The sequence below is a fragment of the Anthonomus grandis genome, chromosome 4, assembly GCF_022605725.1.
Source record: "Anthonomus grandis grandis chromosome 4, icAntGran1.3, whole genome shotgun sequence".
In the NCBI taxonomy this organism is placed as follows: Eukaryota; Metazoa; Arthropoda; class Insecta; order Coleoptera; family Curculionidae; genus Anthonomus; species Anthonomus grandis.
This window is the reverse complement of record NC_065549.1, coordinates 21,295,269-21,313,612: the sequence shown is the minus strand read 5'-3', so window position 1 is coordinate 21,313,612 and position 18,344 is coordinate 21,295,269. Positions and strand designations below refer to the sequence as shown.

The 18,344-nt window shown below is 32.4% G+C and overlaps 1 protein-coding gene and 1 long non-coding RNA gene across 4 annotated transcripts; one reads left to right on the top strand and one right to left on the bottom strand.

Moving 5' to 3' along the window:
* Positions 1-1,011: 1,011 nt before the first annotated feature.
* LOC126735423 (uncharacterized) lies at positions 1,012-17,368 on the bottom strand. The gene is made up of 5 exons (XM_050439401.1): positions 17,045-17,368; positions 7,327-7,789; positions 1,476-1,573; positions 1,235-1,426; positions 1,012-1,170 (listed from the first exon to the last, which is right to left on the bottom strand). Exons 1-5 carry the CDS (start codon positions 17,195-17,197, stop codon positions 1,138-1,140), a joined length of 939 nt encoding a protein of 312 aa, XP_050295358.1. The 5' UTR covers positions 17,198-17,368; the 3' UTR covers positions 1,012-1,137.
* On the top strand, positions 6,876-11,341 carry LOC126735424 (uncharacterized). Of its 3 annotated transcripts, none has more exons than XR_007660400.1 (4): positions 6,876-7,008; positions 9,395-9,555; positions 9,967-10,160; positions 10,332-11,341. It is a non-coding gene; the product is annotated as an uncharacterized LOC126735424 (long non-coding RNA). The 3 variants fall into 3 exon arrangements; XR_007660401.1 differs by having other exon boundaries at positions 6,909-7,008; positions 9,440-9,555; XR_007660399.1 differs by lacking the exon at positions 6,876-7,008 and having other exon boundaries at positions 9,144-9,555.
* Positions 17,369-18,344: the final 976 nt, after the last annotated feature.

Sequence of the window (18,344 nt, the reverse complement as noted above, 5' to 3'; positions counted from 1 at the left end):
TTTTAGGCGTTACATAAAAGTAAATACATATTAATTAATAGGTTATTAATGCTAATAGAATATGTATTAATGTTTTTTTTTTAATAAAAAAAATTACACAAATATTTCTATGAAACTTTATTTAACATTTCTATAATGCATACACTCTTTTGACATTATTTGCTGAAAAGTCCGGATTTTCGGATTTATATGTCCTGGGTCTCAAAATGCCTATATGGAAACCCTAGTTGTGCATCGTCACAATCCTTCCGCATGACGTTGGCAGTTTAGCCGATGCGGACAAGATCTTTGGAAAAATGTTAAAAACTTTAAATAGTAAATGCAGAAGTAAGAAAATATAGTTATAAAATCCAAGAATAACTTTAAAGATCCTTGACCGTTTTTATTAATATTCTTTTTCTATTTTTTATGATTGTACAACATTGAACTTTAAAGTAAAATAGCTTACCGTCCAGCTAAAAAAATTGTGTCTAAATTTCTTTCGTAGCTGCAGATAGCCAAAGAAAAGTTAAATACGGCCGGGTAAATGATAATTCCACAAAGTGTGTTTGGAATACGCCATGTTCAAGAAGAAACTAATTTTAAAACACTCCATGGCAGCAGTTCAGAACTTCTACAATATCATTCAAAACCACCAAATTTCTTAAGAAAAAATATACAAATTCAACCAGATCAAATCAGGTTCATTTGTTACTAAAACTATTATAAAAAAAAATATTCATTTTATTTTGTTTACATTTCCAGTCGATATATAACGACACGCGTCTGATGGCAGCAAAATCATGTGCAATTTTTTGCTCAATCTCAGTTCAAGTAAGAATAAAACTGTACATTCACAAATTTTCTAGGTAGCGACACACCGTCTCAAATTGGCAATTTTAAAAATCAGTAACGATGGAAATACATCGAGTTAAATGAAAGGCTCCTGACGTGAATCTTCTATTATAGCTTAATATCTTTTTTAATGGTACGACTTTATGAGATGACATAAAAGAACTTGAAATAACAAAATAATTAATATAGTCATTTATTTTTATTAAAAAAAAATTTAATTCCAAAAACATTTAATATAAAAACGGTACAAATGGTATTAAATAAACACATTATTCTATTTCTGTTTTGCACAAATTTGATATTTCAATTAAACACCTTCATGCCGCTCTTTCTTGGCTGAAACGAAAATAATTAATGAATTGAAAATTACTTAAAAAAGATACTAAAATTCCACACCGACCTGTAATGGAACCTCTGGAACTTCCATTAAATCCAATTCAAGTTTAATGTCTTTTATATGAGAACAATTTCTCATATGTTTTTCCAAATTGTATTTCAAAAATATTTTATTGCAATAGCAACACGCTACATCTTCGGGTTTTTTTCTAAATTTAACTTTTACCCCAGAACCAGTTTGCTCTGGAAAATGTTCCTAAAAAAACTGTTTTTGACAAGCAGATTTATCATTTACCGCTTCTTACCTGAACAGTTGAACTTAAGTCAACCTTTCGTTTTTTCTCAAAACTCTTTTGCTCTTCGTAGGTTTGCTGAACATAAGTGGTACCGTTGTTTTGTTCGTCTAAAATAAAAAAAATCATTTTAGATACAAAATTACATCCTTAAACAATTTATCTCGAACCCATCTCTAAAGATAACTTGATATGATTTGAATGGTGACAAATTTTGAAGCAAATTTGTTGTCAAATCAACTCCCTACATAGGAAAGAAAGAAAGAAAATGTGCTATATTACGTAAGACAACAAAATCTTGTGTACAAGCATCCTAAAAACTAAAAAAATCCAAATTCACTTTAAATTTCAAATTTCAAACAAACATAACATCTAAAACACTTTACCATAAAATTTACACACATTACCAAAATTAATTATAACAAAACAGATTGAAAAAAAAAATTATAAAAAAATATTACACAAGTAAAGCCGTCAATAAAACAGAATTTAGAGGAAGTAAATTAAATTATTTAATAGGAAACAAAACTAAAACACTAAAATGATGTCAGAGCACAGGTCAAAAGGTATCATTAAAAAAATCGTCAAGGCTGTAATATGCCCTGGATAATAAAAGTGATTTTAATTTCTTTTTGAATTTCTTAACTTCTAAAATTTGTCTGATACATAGAGGAACATGGTTGTAAATTTTTTTGCTAAGGTATATAAGTGAGTTCTTGGTGAGGGAGGATGTAGGGATTGGTAAGGGAAAATCGTTAACCTGGCAAGTCATATGACCAAGAGAGGGAGGTTTAGGACATTTATGAATAAGAGTAGCTGTTTCTAAGAGAAAAAAAGAGTTAGGATTTTTTGAGATATAAAGAGAGGTTTACAAGAATCTCTTAACCCAGCGGAACATAGGTATCTAACTGCCTTTTTTTGAATCACAAAAAGTATGTTTAATAATCCCTTGTTGCTTAAACCCCAAAAAGGCAAGCCATAACGAAGATGGGACTCAATAAGAAAAAAGTACACTGAACGTGCAACTACCCCTCCCAGCTCATGCCCCTCCATTCCTACTGCAAAGCATCCAGAGGATAATTTTGATGCAAGATTTAGGATATGATCTTCGAAGCGAAGGCGACCATCAATGGTAATACCAAGGAACTTACAGCTTTCTTTGTTTTGCAAGGGGGAGTTTTCACTAAACATAAGGCCCTGAACGTCACACTTAAATCCCATAATAAAGGTTTTGCCCACATTAAATACAATCCTGTTTGCAGCACATCACTCCGATAAAATCTTAAGATCCTTAAAAACCTGGGCTCCAACACTATCAGAATCTCTATGATTCCATAAAATGGTGGTATCATCAGCAAACTGAACCACTTTGTCCTGCAGTTGTAATGAACCCAAATCATTTATATAGAGCAAAAATAATAGTGGTCCTAACACTGAACCCTGAGGTACTCCATTTTTAAGAGATCTGGAATCGGATAAACATCCAGATACTGTAACTCTTTGGGTACGATTAGACAGATAAGATTCCAGCCATTGCAATGCCACACCTCTAAAGCCATAATTATTGAGCTTAGACAGCAGTATTCCATGATCTACACAATCAAATGCCTTGGATAAATCGCAAAACACTGCCGCCGCGGACTCTCCAGAATTTAAGGACACATAAACACTCTCCAAAAAGCCGAAAACAGCGCCCCAGAATGAGTCCCTTTTCCCGTTTGAAATCCAAACTGATTTGCAGATAAAATGCTCTATTAGATAAATCAACTATCTTGGAGAGGGTAGATAATATAGAAATTGGACGGAAATTACAAGGCTCACTCAAATCTCCACCCTTATAAAGAGGGATAACCACTGCCTCTTTCAAACAGGTCAAGTCAGGCAAAAGGAGTAATAATTTTGATGATATCCCATCAGCTCCAGCTGATTTATGGTTTTTTAAGCTTTTAATTGCATCTCTAACGTCAGTAAGGCTAACAGGATAAAAGAAAAAAGAATTTTGAACTGACACTTGTTGAATATAATGCAAAGGATCAATATTAGTATTTACATCCTTACATGAGGAATATTACAGTAATAATCATTTAAACTATTTGGTCTTACTTCTGGTTCTGAAACTTTCTTGTGAGAATGCCTGAAGTCATTTATAATTGACCAACACTCTCTCTGCCTATTTGAGGACACATTTAAGCGGTCACTATAATATTTAACCTTTGCTGCTTTTATCGTCTTTCTGTATAGACTACGAACACTGATTGATCTTGTCACATAGCACATGAAATAACAAAGTAAATGGGTCAGGAGCCATTTCAACTGCATTCCAATTAACCAAAGCTGTAGTAGAAGAAAAAACATTGAAATTTGCTCTGCTGAAAATTCTTCCTATATAATGAGATGAAGGAAATACAGTGTTGCATGGAATCCTAGCGAGAATGGCTTCATGGTCAGAAATACCACATGAGAGTACTCTACATGACACATCATTTAAATTTGTACACAACTAATCAATAATAGTTGCAGATGAGGATGTTATACGTGTGGGTGAAAGAACATGCATCTTCAAGTCATAAGATTCCAATACACTTAAAAAGGATGTATGATATGATGGCAAGCTTACATCAGTGAAGTTAATATTAAAGTCACCAGCCAATATAACTATGGAGCGTAGAGACAATTGGGATAATAAAGAATCAAGTTTGTCCAGGAACATACCAATATCTCCTGTGGGTGGTCTATAAACACAAAGAACATATAAATTAAATCGCTTACAAAAACAAAGGGAGAATTCAAAAACCTTCTCCAACAGAAAGTTATCATACTTATTAATTTTACAGAAAAAAGCTTCAATTGTTTGTTTAACTAAAATAGCTGTTCCTCCATGTATGGAGTTAGGACATTATTCTTGTTTTTATTATCTATTCCCTAATTTGTTTTCCCCTCTAATTTGAACAATATTACAACGTAGTAAAATTACATATTTGACAGATGTTCTTAATCTGATTGATCAATTCGAATAAATCATATTTTGTACTAATTCATGCAATAAAATTCCTTTTCATTAAAAAATAACGGATGTGTACCGGGTGTACAACTAAGAGAGGTCGCCGGCCATATCTCAGTAATTAGTCATCGCACAGCGTAGGAAAAAAAATATTTTTCATAAAAGCGGCTAAGAGAAATTGCTGGAAATTATTTACAGGTTCGTACGATGATCGCTGGAGAGCGTAATACGACATTGAAATAGAAAAAATTGGTTTTATTGAAAATATCCAAAGTGAATCCTAGAGAAGAATAATGCTATTTTAAAGTATGGTAAAATCTAAATATTTTTTATTTCAAACTTTTTTTTCTAATCTGTCAAATAATAGGTGGGGGAAGGGTTGAATGTTTATATCTAAAATTGTTGATAACTTTTGATCGGCCTAACGAATTTTAACGAGCTTGCTTTTCTTTTCAATCCGTCGCTGCGTTGGCATTATTGCGTCACGGGTAAGTAGTATCACAGAGTCTTTACCTGTTTAGCTACTAGGCTAAGAAATACTAGAAGTATTCGCGGCAATAAATTATCGATTATAAGGAAGGCGAGGGCGCCTAAAAGGCAAACGTTATAAATCTCAATAAGCATCCGAAATATTTCTAAGGAGTTGGAAATATCCCACGGTACAGTATCTATTTTTATTTGTTACAACACTTATAAGCATCCTAATATCTTATATTTATTGTTTTTTACTTATCACGTGGTTCTCCACCAGGAGATTTTCAAAAGAGACTTTGATAACAGACTTAATTTTTGGCATTGTCTCTTGAGCATGGTTAGAGAAGATCCCCGATTTATCTCAAAGATAGGGACGGACGAGGCATCATTTAGTAGCGATGGTGGTGTAAACCTATATAATCTGCATTATTGGAGAGAACAAAAACCCCGTTGGATGGATCCGCGAGATTCAACACCAAGAGAGATGGGCTGTAAATGTCTGGTGCGGCATTATTATCATTATAATTAAATCAAACACTTTCTAATAATGTTTATTTAAATTTTTTGCAAAATGATCTTCCGGGGTTACGGGGAGATGTTCATTTGGAAACAAGAGAACAAATAATTTGCCAACATGATAGTTGCCCTGCACCTTTTGCAGTTCAAGTTCGTCAGTAGTTAACCAGGCAGTATTGTTTGTGGATTCCTATCCACAAACAATAGAGGAAGTAATTTCTTTGGCCTGCTCGATCCCCAGATCCGACTCTCCTAAATCTTTATCTGTGGGAAAGGATTAAAGATTTATTTTTTGCCACCCCACCTACAACACAGAACGACATGCAGGTCCGGCAGGTCCAAATACGCAATGCAATAAATTCCTTACCCACAGCAGAAATCCAGACGGCGGTTCTGTCAATGACACCACGACTTCGACTGTGTATTAAAAATTAAGAAAAACAGTTTGAGCATCTAGGACACTATTAAAAATATAAAACAATTTATTTATTACAAAAATTTGAGTTCTGGAGTTTTATTTTTATTGTTTTAAAACATTTTAATTAATAGTTCTCTATTTTATTAGCCTAAATGAAAAAAATTACATCGTTGTATTTAATATTTGCCAGAAAATCTCTTAAAAAGTCCAAATTAAAACAAATCGCCCTCTAGCGCTCAACAAAACAACTAAGTCGGCTAAGTAATTATACCACATAAAAGCCTAAATATTAACCTTTAAAACAAGAGCAAGCTCATTACAATTCGTTAGGCCAATCAAAAGTTATCAACAATTTTAGATATAAATATTCAACCCTTTCCCCACCTATTATTTGACAGACTAGAAAAAAAAGTTTGAAATAAAAAATGTTTAGAATTTATCATACTTTAAAATGGCATCATTCTTCTTCTATTCATCTATCAATCTTCACTTTGAATATTTTCAATAAAAACAATTTTTTCTATTTCAATGTCGTATTACGCCCTCTAGCAGTCATCGTACGAACTTGTAAATAATTTCCAGCGATTTCTCTTTGCCGCTTTTATGAGAAAAATGTTTTCCCTACGCTGCGCAATGACTAGTTACTAATATATGGCTGGCGACCTCTTTTAGTTGTACACCCGGTACATTTAATTTGGAATTAACCATTTTAGTACAATTTTTAAAATACTTTATTGCATTGCATTCATACACACTGAGCTCATTTAATTCAAACAATATGGAATAAAAAAAGGATAGCAAATAACAATACACGAGCAAAACCCGTATTTTCAGCTTATTTTACCTAATAAAATGGTGTCAGATAAGAAAATCTAATAGTTAATATAAAAAAAATTCAACAGCAAAAGTTGCAAACTGTAAATAAACACTTCATTTTGATGACAAAAACATTAATATTATTTATTGCACATTATTCAGATAATATAAGGAAAAGGCTTAATAAAACATGTTTATTCCAAGAAACCTTTTTGATATGGTGAACCGTTATCCTTCAACAATGCTGATATGAGTGTACCTCACATATTTTGTTGTTATGTGTTACTTATTTTAATAGACATGACAAAACGCCTGAAAATGTAAGTAATTTCAATATTTATATTCCTAATAAAACGGAATGGAAAATTCTTTGGATGTCTTACCGATTTTAAATGCTCATGTATAAAAAAAACTTTGTTGTATTAATCAGGCAACTATATCATTATATTCAACAAGTAATTATAACTAATATGGCTTAAGAATAAATAAATTCAAGATCACCAGCAAGAGAGAAACTGGTATTTTTTTTTATTTACCCAAAAGTTAACTTCATAACGTGAAATTAAACATTTGGATATGGTTAATTTAGTGTAAAGATGAACTTAACCGTCAATATTTTGTCAAATATTGTTACTTACCTTCTTTAAAAATCGCTTCATTATTCTGTTCTGGTTCGACTGATATTATAATCTGTTCATATTCACCATCCTCTATTCTACTGATCATCTCAAAACAGTTACCATCAGTGCTACCTTCAAATAAGGTAAAATTACTGTCTTGTTCTGGAATATAATTAAGTTTTCCTTGTTGATAATTATAATTTTCAGATCTGCCTTCAGGTATGGATACATTTGCTGCAGCTTCATAATCTTCAGTTAGAGGTGCTAAAGGAGGTGGCGATCCATATCTTAAAGTATCCAATGGAGGCCTTTGATTTTCCTGACTTATTTTGTAATTCATATCTTTATTTAATTGAGGATTTATTTCTGTAAGAAGGGCTTTATAGGATCTAAGTATTTTCTTACGCACAAGCATTGCTTGTTTAACTTCCAGAGCGCATGAGATGCATGATATGTTTGGCATTCTGTCATCAGGCCATACCTTGAATAAAATAATGTAATTTAATATCATATTGTTTAAAACCAAAATACAATTTTTGAACAACATACAAGATCAAATAAAAGATTGCCTTAATTTTATTCAAATAAAATTAATCTATAAATACTATAATACATTATAGGAAGCACCCCCAGCACTCAAAAACTGGCTATTTCCATGATATAATTACTGCAAAACAAATCTTGAGAGTAGAAATACTAATAAGCCTCAAGTTACATCTCAAGTTTCTGCAAGCTTTAAAAAGGATGCAAGCTTTAAAAATTTTGTGTATTATTCAAATAATGCACAAAAACAAAATTACAAAATAATGATGTTCATAATGGATGAATAATATAAAACGCATTATTTGAAGTGCCAATGAAGTATGAAATCTGTCAAAATATAGTATTGAATTTTCTATTCTTAGTTTAATTTTCAAGCACAATTTTATGGAAATAATACATTCACAATCATCCTGTAGCCTTACTTTAAGACTGGCGTTGAAGTTGGTGTTCATTTGTATTTTACTTATAGTTAATCGCAGAACATATTTTAGGAAAATTAAGTGGCGCTAATGAGGTTTCTCTATATTTCTCAAATTTATATATGCACTAAATTATTTAACACTTCAGCCACCAAAACTATATTCATATAGCCTAGCTCCCACAGATTAATTGTCTAATGAATCCAGAATTCTGGTCACAAAATGTCATAGTGACAAACTTTAATTTTAGAGGCAAAAATAAATCAAAACCATCAAAATGCTAAGAATTGTCCAAAATATCCAGTAATAGATACCAAAATATAAAGCTCTAATTCTATTATCAATATTAAGGTAGTATAATATTGATAATAAAATATAATGTAAATATAAAATAATATGTTATTGCACTGCATAACTATGATATATGGCTGTTTTCAGAGACATAATTGCTGATAGATGGTATGGCTAGGTTTAGATATGTACCGGGTGGCCAACTAAGAATGGACGTCGGCGATATCTCAGGCCCTAATAGTCGAAGCGCCTTGAAAAAAAAAAATTTGTAATAAAAGTGGCCAAAAAAATGCTGGATATTATTTTGAAGTTCATTGGTCGACCGCTAGAGGGCGCCACAGCTTCTTTAAATCTTAAAATTGCATTTTTGCCAAAAAACCTGCTATAACGTACACCTCAAAATATTATATTAATATTCTAGAAAGATTTCCTCACAAAAAATTTTTTACAAAAATTTCTGTCAGTTGTCAAATAAAGTGGTGGGGGGCGTTTTTAAGTCTATTTTTTCAACCAAAAAAAATTTTCAAATTACTTTTCCTAAAATCCGCTAGAGGGCGTTTTGTGACTAACCCTTTCTGACGGATTATTTCAAAAAACTTAAATTCAACTATATATATTTTTTTACGTCATTAAAAGCGGAGAAGAAAACCAAAGAAACTGGTGAAAATGGCACTTCGATATCATTTCTTAATCAAAAGTTATAAAAAAAAAGTGTCCATTCGAAAATAAACATGACAAAAATGGCGATAAACTCCTATTTGCTTAGACAAACTGAATAAACTCCTTTTATATAAGTATTTTTTTAAACAAACAAACTCATAGTACTCTTTTAGAAAATCCGACATACAGGATTGATCGTTATACGTTTATTTATACAGGGTGTTAACTAAACCAAGTTGACCAAATGGGCCTATTTTGGGAAAACTGTGCATAGGAAAGTTGAGTTAGTAGGCTATGGAAACAAAAGTGGCAGGTAACCATCGAAGCAAAAAATGTAAATATTTCAGTTAAATGTCATTTTAGCGTCTCTTCTTGCGATTGTTAAAGCGTTTTTAAGTCTCGCTAATAACATCCAATAGTTTTCTTGTTAGTTCGCCGTATTGTGAACTTTGTTTTTCCAGTTTTCCGTGTTGTTCCAGTTTTTCGTTTTGTGCCAGTTGTTCGTACTGTTCCAGTTTTTCCTGTTTTGTTCCAGTTTTTTGTGTTTTGTTCAAGTTTTTTGTTCCTTAACTTTTTATCTCTGTTTTTCGTATTGCTTTGTTTAACAATGCTTTACACAAACGAAGAGGCGTTTGACATAATAGGTACTTATTTTGAATGTATGAGAAATGCCCCAGTTGCTGCAAGGGTGTATGCGCATCAGTATCCTGATAGACGCCATCCTACTGCAAAAGTTTTTCTTCAGATCATACATCGTTTGCGAACGACTGAAAACGTTCGGCTGCCCGTGTTTCGAAGACAACGCAGGGGACGCACCGAAGACAACATAATAAATGTTTTAGCCTACGTCGAGTTTAATCCTCACTTAAGTACTAGAACAATAGCGCACGACCTGGAAGTAAATCGAACTACTGTTCAGAATATTAATAAGGAGTACAGGTAAGCGATCTTTTGGATATTAATCTTCACTATACGCGATGAGACTTGAATTTTCCTAAGGAGAGTTCATTTTTTGATGATGATGCTTTAAATGTAAAATTAATTAATTTTTACACGAAAAGCACCACATTGGTCTATTCTGTTGAATCAGCAGTCATCATCTTGTTCCAGGTTTCATCCATATCATTTAGTCCTGCATCAAGAATTAAGTGCACAACATTTTGACTGAAGGCTAGACCATTGTCACTGGCTTTTGGGTATGATTGCAGAGGATCCTCAGGTGCTTTCAAACATATTGTGAACAGATGAGGCTACATTTCACAGCAATGGAGGCGTGAATCTCCACAATATTCATTACTGGTCACCAACGAATCCGTACTGGATGCGAGAAGTCCAGCATCAAGGCCGTTGGTCTTTAAATTGTTGGGCAGGAATATTTTTTTTTGACAACAAAAAAGGATTGCATTTTTTTAACAACGCACTAAATGGTGCAAATTATTTGCAGTTTTTAAGGGAGGAATTGCCAATTTTATTAGACAAAATATGATTGGCCGGATTAGAGATTGCATGCAGACTCTCTCATTTGCTGAAGTAGAGACTGCAGTTTTGCCTACCGAACAAAATATGTTTCAGTGCATAGAAAATGATGGAATGCATTTTGAACATTTGGGGAGGCACTAAATAAATTATGTGTATAACATATTATTTATTGTACCACCTAAGATTTCTTAAAATTGTATGTAGAATTTAAATATCAAATAACATATTATAGAGTGTTCTATTTAAAATAAGCAAGTTTTCATCTACATCCGGTATCATCAAAATTGTTACAAGTGTCAAATTATTTTATTGTTGTATCTTTAATTAACTTTTCTATGGTATGATATGGTGCCAAATTTTCAAAACTTTCCTATAGAACAACTATAAACCGTATGCACAGTTTTCCCAAAATAGGCCAATTTGGTCAACTTTATTTAGTTAACACCCTGTATAAATAAACGTATAACGATCAATTCTATATCTCGGATTTTCTAAAACACTACTGAGTTTGTTTCTTTTTAAAAATACTTAGTTAATACGAGTTTATTCAGCTTGTCTAAGCAAATAGTAATTTATGGCCATTTTTATCACTTTTATTTTCGAATGGACAAGTTAAGTTTAAGTTTAGTTTAACAAGTGATATCGAAGTGCCGTTTTCACCAGTTTCTTTGGTTTTCTTCCCCGCTTTTAATGACGTAAAAAAATATATATAGTTGCATTTGAGTTTTTTTGAAATAATCCGTCAGAAAGGGTTAGTCACAAGTCAACGCCCTCTAGCGGATTTTAGGAAAAGTAATTTGAAATTTTTTTTTGGTTGAAAAAATAAGGCAACAATAGACTTAAAAAAAATATGTTTAAAAAAAATTGGTCCAGTCATAGCTGATTTTCAGCTGTTTTCATTATTCAAGCTAAAAACGCCCTCCAACACTTTATTTGACAACTGACAGAAATTTTTGTAGAAACTTTTTTGTGAGGAAATCTTCCTAGAATATCAATATAATATTTTGAGGTGTACGTTATTGGAGGTTTTTTGGCAAAAATGCAATTTTCAGATTTAAAGAAGCTGTGGCGCCCTGTAGCGGTTGACCAATGAACTTCAAAATAATTTCCAGCATTTTTTTTTTGCCACTTTTATTACAAAATTTTTTTTTTTCAAGGCGCTAGGACTATTAGGGCCTGAGATATCGCCGACGTCCATTCTTAGTTGGCCACCCGGTACAATGTATTTAGATGTTATAGGTCTCATAAAACAGGTGAATATGAACAAGATGATGAGGTATTGATAGAAGCCAATAAATGTTTTATGAATCTCTTGAAGTTAATTCAATAGATTTCATGCCAACCTTTGGCATGAAAAGTTTACATATAATATATATGTATTCTATTTTCAGATGAATCTTCTTTTTCATTACATGGTACACAATCCAACAATACCTTGAGTTGCTGAAAAACCAAGTTCCCCCTGCTTTAGACCTGGGATCAGTCTATTTTCACCAAGACTGTTCTCGTCATAATGTGATTATGTTAAAAGGATTTTTAACAATTACTTGTCCTAGCTGCCTTATTATTGGTACTGGGTACATTAAATGGTCCACATCCTAAATCTCCAGATTTACCCCAAATGACTTTTATTTTTGCGGTTATCTTAGGGGTACCATTTACAAACGTGAATTTAGTAGGCCAACAAATGTTGAGAAGTTGCAAAAGAAGATTGTTGAATCTGCCAATTCCATTTCACCAGAAACTCTTTTGGAAGTACAAAATGGCTTTTATGTTAACTTATTGTGTAGCCAAAGAATGAGGTCTGCTTAAGCCATCCAATTTGAAGCGTTAATTTTTGTTGAGTTTATTGTTATTTCAATTTTATTTTTGTATCATGTTTAAATTTTTCTACTTTTATCAGATGTGATATTTGATTTTTATTGAAATTTTGATTAAGCAATACACATCATAATATAATGTGTAAAGATTATTATTCTATGTATGTTGTATGTTGAAGATCTCTCGGCAGCTGGTGTCTCACCCCTGGGTGGCCTCTTGTCGTGTGGGAGTGTATGATGAGTGGATTGTCGTGTGTTACCGCCTTTAAGAGGTATTGCCTATTAAGTTTTGTTATGTTATCTTCCAGTAATTCTCTGTCCAAGTCCCTGTACAGAGTGGTATTCCTGACAAACCAGGGGGCTCCCATGATGATGACAGCTGCTGAGTGGAGTGTCTTGACAGTACAAAAACAGAAATTTTGAGGGGGAGTTTAAGGACTTTCAAAAAGTTTATAGAGCTGCTATACAGGAGGCAAAAATAAAAGCCATTGATAAATTCATCTCATCAGCTTCTAATCCAACTAAGGCCGTATGGCAAGTTGTTAATAGTAGTGTAGGTACGTCAAAAACGAAAAAATCTCATGAAAGTACTTTAACGGCTGACGATTTCAATAATTTCTTTTCACGTATTGCCCATGATACTGTTAGAGACATTCCACTGTCGCAGGGTGACCTAATCCAAAGTCTCTCTGTTCTGGGTATGCCAGAGAATGTGTTCTCTTTCTCTCCTGTATCATTCGTAGAAGTAAGAGAGATTATTGATGGCTTAAAAAATAAGACTAGTCAAGACATCTATGGGCTAAATGTCAAATTAATTAAGTCTGTTAAAAACATTATCATAGCTCCAGTAACAAAACTAATAAACAGATGCTTCAGGGAGAACACTTTTCCAGGTGTGCTCGGATCAGCCAGGGTAATACATATTTTTAAAAAGGGTGATCCTGATAGGCCCGAGAACTACCGTCCTATCTCCTTGCTGCCCATAATCTTAAAAATCTTTGAAAAATGTATTGCTGCTCAACTTGTTAAACTTTTTGAGGGTAACAATCTTTTCGCATCCAGCCAGTTTGGTTTCAGGAAGGGTAAAAGTACCACTATGGCCATTTTAGACTTAGTTGATTACTTGTTAAATGCTTTTAATAACTTGCAATATGGCAGTGTCTTGTTCTGTGATCTGAGCAAGGCATTCGACTGTGTTCCCCATAACATATTACGTAACATAAAACGTAGACGATTTCGACGATTTCGAAACGGATGTCTGTTGGTTTCAGTGCTCAGACAATTTGAGTTTTGTATCTGTGAAAATTGAAATCTTTATGCAATATTCGAAGTAAAGAAATCTTACATTATGTTTAATACCTGAGCTCGCTTTCGGGTTGAACATTTTGAACTGTGCTCTACAGATTCGCTAACGCGACATCACAAAATATCAATGTTGTCAAAACTTGCGTCTCCCAAGAACCACCATATATTGTATATTTTATTATAATTTTCAGTTTTAATCTTAATCTTCTTTTAATATTTTTAAAAAGTATGTTATCTCCATTGATGTGGTACAAATGTCTTAAAAATGATTTTTTTACCTGTATAAAATGTGATACATATTTCAAACTAGTAAATTTTAGTTCAATTTATTTTAAACTAATGATTTTCACTTTTAATTAATAATTCAAATCAAATAAAAATGTTTGATTGCAAAATTGTTTTAAACAAAGCTAAAAAAATATGTATAAATTAAAGAGGTCACATTAAAAGTGTCCTGTCTTAATAAACATAACACAACTTACAAATAATAGTACTAAAGTAGTCATAATTTTTTTTTAAAACATAATTAATATAGAAAACAATCGAAAAAACAATATAAAAAACTACAAAAGCCTTGCAGTCATACATCAACAACAAAATACCTAAACTAAAATGTAACATACCCACATCAAAGCAGTAAAAATTTGAATAGAATATGTACCTATATTTCAAGGGTATTAGTATTAAAATTAGTCATTATAACATTCCTGAATGTCATAAAAGGCTCTTGCGAAGTAACCTTTTGACTTCTCTCTTAAATACTTTTTTCTCATATATCTTTCTGATTTTACTTGAAAAAAGAGTCAGAGACATTCTGGGAAATGGGAATAATAGCTTATAGGTTTGTCTGGTGGTATATGTATGTCGGCTATATGTATTTTTCTAAGAATATTAAGATAAGGATTTGTATTGATTAGTAATAGGCTTGGTATTAAGTTACTGTCACCGATCGGCGGTACGGCCGTCCATTAATTATTTTTATGAGTCTGGGTTCATGTTGATTTTTAGTGAAGTTTATTTAGAAATAAAATAAAGGACATGACTCAATATCTTTTAAGAGATATCGAGAGATTGGAAGGAAGCCCGGAAATGAATGCTTGGAGAAGCATAAAGGAAAAGAAAAGGCAGTCTTTTGAGAGAACTGATGATAGATAGACCGGCTTCGGATCACTAGTTCTTTTATTTTATTCGCGATGGTACTTTATACTGACTTAATTAAGTGTGTGTTTTCATGAATTACGAGTTTTACTTATAACGGACATGTCCGCCGAAAATAATAATACTGACTCTTCTACATGTAGATGAATTTTGACTCCTATACTTCTTATGAATTAAGGACACAGTCTTCAATATAAATAAAGATGGCAGGTCAGAATTTTATTTGCAATAAAAGGTGGTTTACATTAGTCTGTTCATGGTTTTGCTTTACTTGTGTATATAATAGCTCTTTTTTGCATGATAAATACTGTATACTGCATTAAATGTAATGGACTGAACCCTTTTGGTCAAATAAGATTCAAACCAGCATAGTGGCCTGCCCTGAATACCATCAATTCTCAGCTTATGCAAGCAATATTCTGTGATTCACAGTCAAAGTCTTTTGTTAAGTCACAGTATACCGCTGCTGCAGCCTGCCGATCATTATTATTATGAAGTTTCTCTAAAAAACCAAATATAGCATTTCTATTTAACTTTTTTTCTTGAACCAATTTGTACAGGCTTCTATAAGTTGACTTTTTACCCGTTTTTCAACCATGTTGGCTAAAGTTGGCAACAATGCAACAGGCCTGAAATTTGAAGGACTACCCTCATCCCCACCCTTATACAGGGGAATAATATTTGGAATTTTCCAACAGCTAGGAAACTGGCCTGAAGCAAAAGAGAGCTTTATAGCATCTCTAATCAAGGTCTTTCAAATATCCTCTTTACAACTCAAAAGAGGGCAGTTAGATTCCTCAAAGAAGATCTTTCAGAACACACTTTGTGGAACAGAAGATCATGACCCTGACTTCTCTCTTCATTTTGGAAACATCTTCCAACAACTTAATTTACCCTTACTGATTCCTAATAGTACTTTGGTGAAAAGGTCATTAATATATGAGGGAAGAAAGATCGAAAGTCGAAAAGATGTCAAAAGAGAGCTTTATAGCATCTCTAATCAAGGTCTTTCAAATATCCTCTTTACAACTCAAAAGAGGGCAGTTAGATTCCTCAAAGAAGATCCTTCAGAACACACTTTGTGGAACAGAAGATCATGACCCTTACTTCTCTCTTCATTTTGGAAACATCTTCCAACAACTTAATTTACCCTTACCGATTCCTAATAGTACTTTGGTGAAAAGGTCATTAATATATGAGGGAAGAAAGATCGAAAGTCGAAAGAAGTCGATTGGTTTAAAAGCAACTAATTCATTAAGGACTTTTAGAGGATTGCTAAAGAAGTCACTTTTACGCAAACCTTATTATAACTTGAAAGAGTTCTACCGGGACATCCTTGAGGATATTGTATAGTTTTTTGGTTCCTTTCTTAGTGAATAAGGCTAAAGTTTTATTTATGTGTTTTCTAATTAGTTTTATAGTTTATGATATACCTACTAGTTTTAATACCTTTTATTGCTTATACTTTAAGTTTTACCAGATTTTGATATTTTATTCTATTTTACTATTTCATAATTGGATTTATAATTTAAATGTTTTATGACTACTTTGTATATTTTATAAATTATTTTCTTTCATTTTGTTAAGCTATATTTTGGGTATAAGTACATACACGCTTTGTTAACAAAAATGTATAATTTTTAAACAATAAAGCACTTCTTGACTTTGACTAGAATTTTAATTGCATTTTCAGGCAATTTATATAAAGTATTTTAGATGAAATACTATCCCATCCTGGATCTTTTTTATTGTCTAACTCTAAAATAAGATTTTTTATTTCATACTAATCAGTGGGAAAAAGGCAGAAAGTATGTCATCTAAATATTCCTTAAAATTAATATTACTTTTAATTTGACCTGATAAATGGGAGGGTTTTTAAAGGAGAGCATTTGTAAAAATGTTTAGGAAGGATTCTCCAAATTTAACAGAGTACTCTAGTCTGCCAAGACAGCAAGTTATGAAGACCTCTCATAATTTCTCTTACAAAATATGCCAAATAATCTACCCCATCCTCTCCTTTTTTCTCTGAACTAAAAATGAACTATCAAAATTATGACTTACTTTTAGCCTAGTAAGGTTATATATCATCTTGGGGAAGTCATCTTTAAAAATCTCAATAGAGTTTGAGCACTTTTCCAAACATAATCTGCATCTTTGCATTTCTTGGGGTGGAACTTGTGGAGAGTGATTCCTTTGAGGAACTGATTTTTTCATTATGTTCAATCAGAAAAGTTCTTAAAAAATACTATAACGATAAGAAGTATGTTATTCATACAAATTAACAGAGGTCTAACAAGTTAAGCAAAAAACACCACCAATAGATTAACAAACGGATATACACAATATACAAGGCTCAACAGTCAACATTAATCAGCAATCAGCTGATCGGAATTGGCTATAGAATATGTATTATGTCAAAGTTACAAAGGTGTTAATAAGGCTGTGTTTACATGCAATCCTCTTACGACGCAAATTCTTGACTCTTCTTGGTTGAAATACTGACGTGTGATTGGTAATTGTAAATCAATTAATCAATAGAAGCGATTTACTAAGCTGGCGTCCGATACGTATACGACGTTCTATACGTATTTTGATATTGTCCAATAACTTTGTTAATTTTAGTTTTATTAAAATCCTTTCATAGATGGAAAGTTTACCGACGTTTACCCTTTTTCACAAATCATCGGTTCGGGGAGAAGGTTCGCTCCTTGGCCGCAATAGTCGACAGATTAGTGTCTCTAGTTTTGCACATAATTAATGTTGTTTTGAGCACAGAAGTTTTCTTTGATATACTTAAAAATGCCATAATAGCCATACACAAACAGAATGTGAAAAGAACTTCTAAGGTTATCGATTAACGGTTTGATAATTATCGTCCAATTGCTCTAATAAGTATAAACATAATCTACTGCATAAAAATGAATATGCCTTTAGGGACAACTCCAACACTGAAGAAGCATATTGTAGACTAACAAAAGAAATCTGAATGATTTGGCTAAAGGAAAAAGTTATTGGTATGTTCCTGAATCTTAAGCTTTTAAAACTGTCAAATATGAAAGTTAGAGGAATACCTAATGACCTAGTAAAATTTCGAGACTAATTTCATCTAAAAATAACATAAAATACTAAAATTTCATAAGAAATTGAGGCTATAATATAGCAATATATAACTATGGGATCAAACTTCTAGGGGTTGTTCAGTGCAACAGTAGAATCCATTTGAGTATAGGAACCCATGTCCGGAAATGTGTCACTACGCCACTACGGCCCTAAGACGCGTTTAAATTTAGAAAAAATATTAATTACCTAAATAGGATCTGATGCATTTATTTTTAACTTTTGTATATGATACTATCACAAC

Bases quoted from the DNA above. Each gene is read 5' to 3' on its own strand.
- LOC126735423 (XM_050439401.1), bottom strand. From the start codon at position 17,197: ATGAAAAAATCAGTTCCTCAAAGGAATCACTCTCCACAAGTTCCACCC. The intron at 1,574-7,326 runs GTAAGTAACAAT...TTTTTATTTTAG, and splicing joins TGAAGCGATTTTTAAAGAAG to ACGAACAAAACAACGGTACC. The intron at 1,427-1,475 runs GTAAGAAGCGGT...CAGTTTTTTTAG, and splicing joins ACTTAAGTTCAACTGTTCAG to GAACATTTTCCAGAGCAAAC.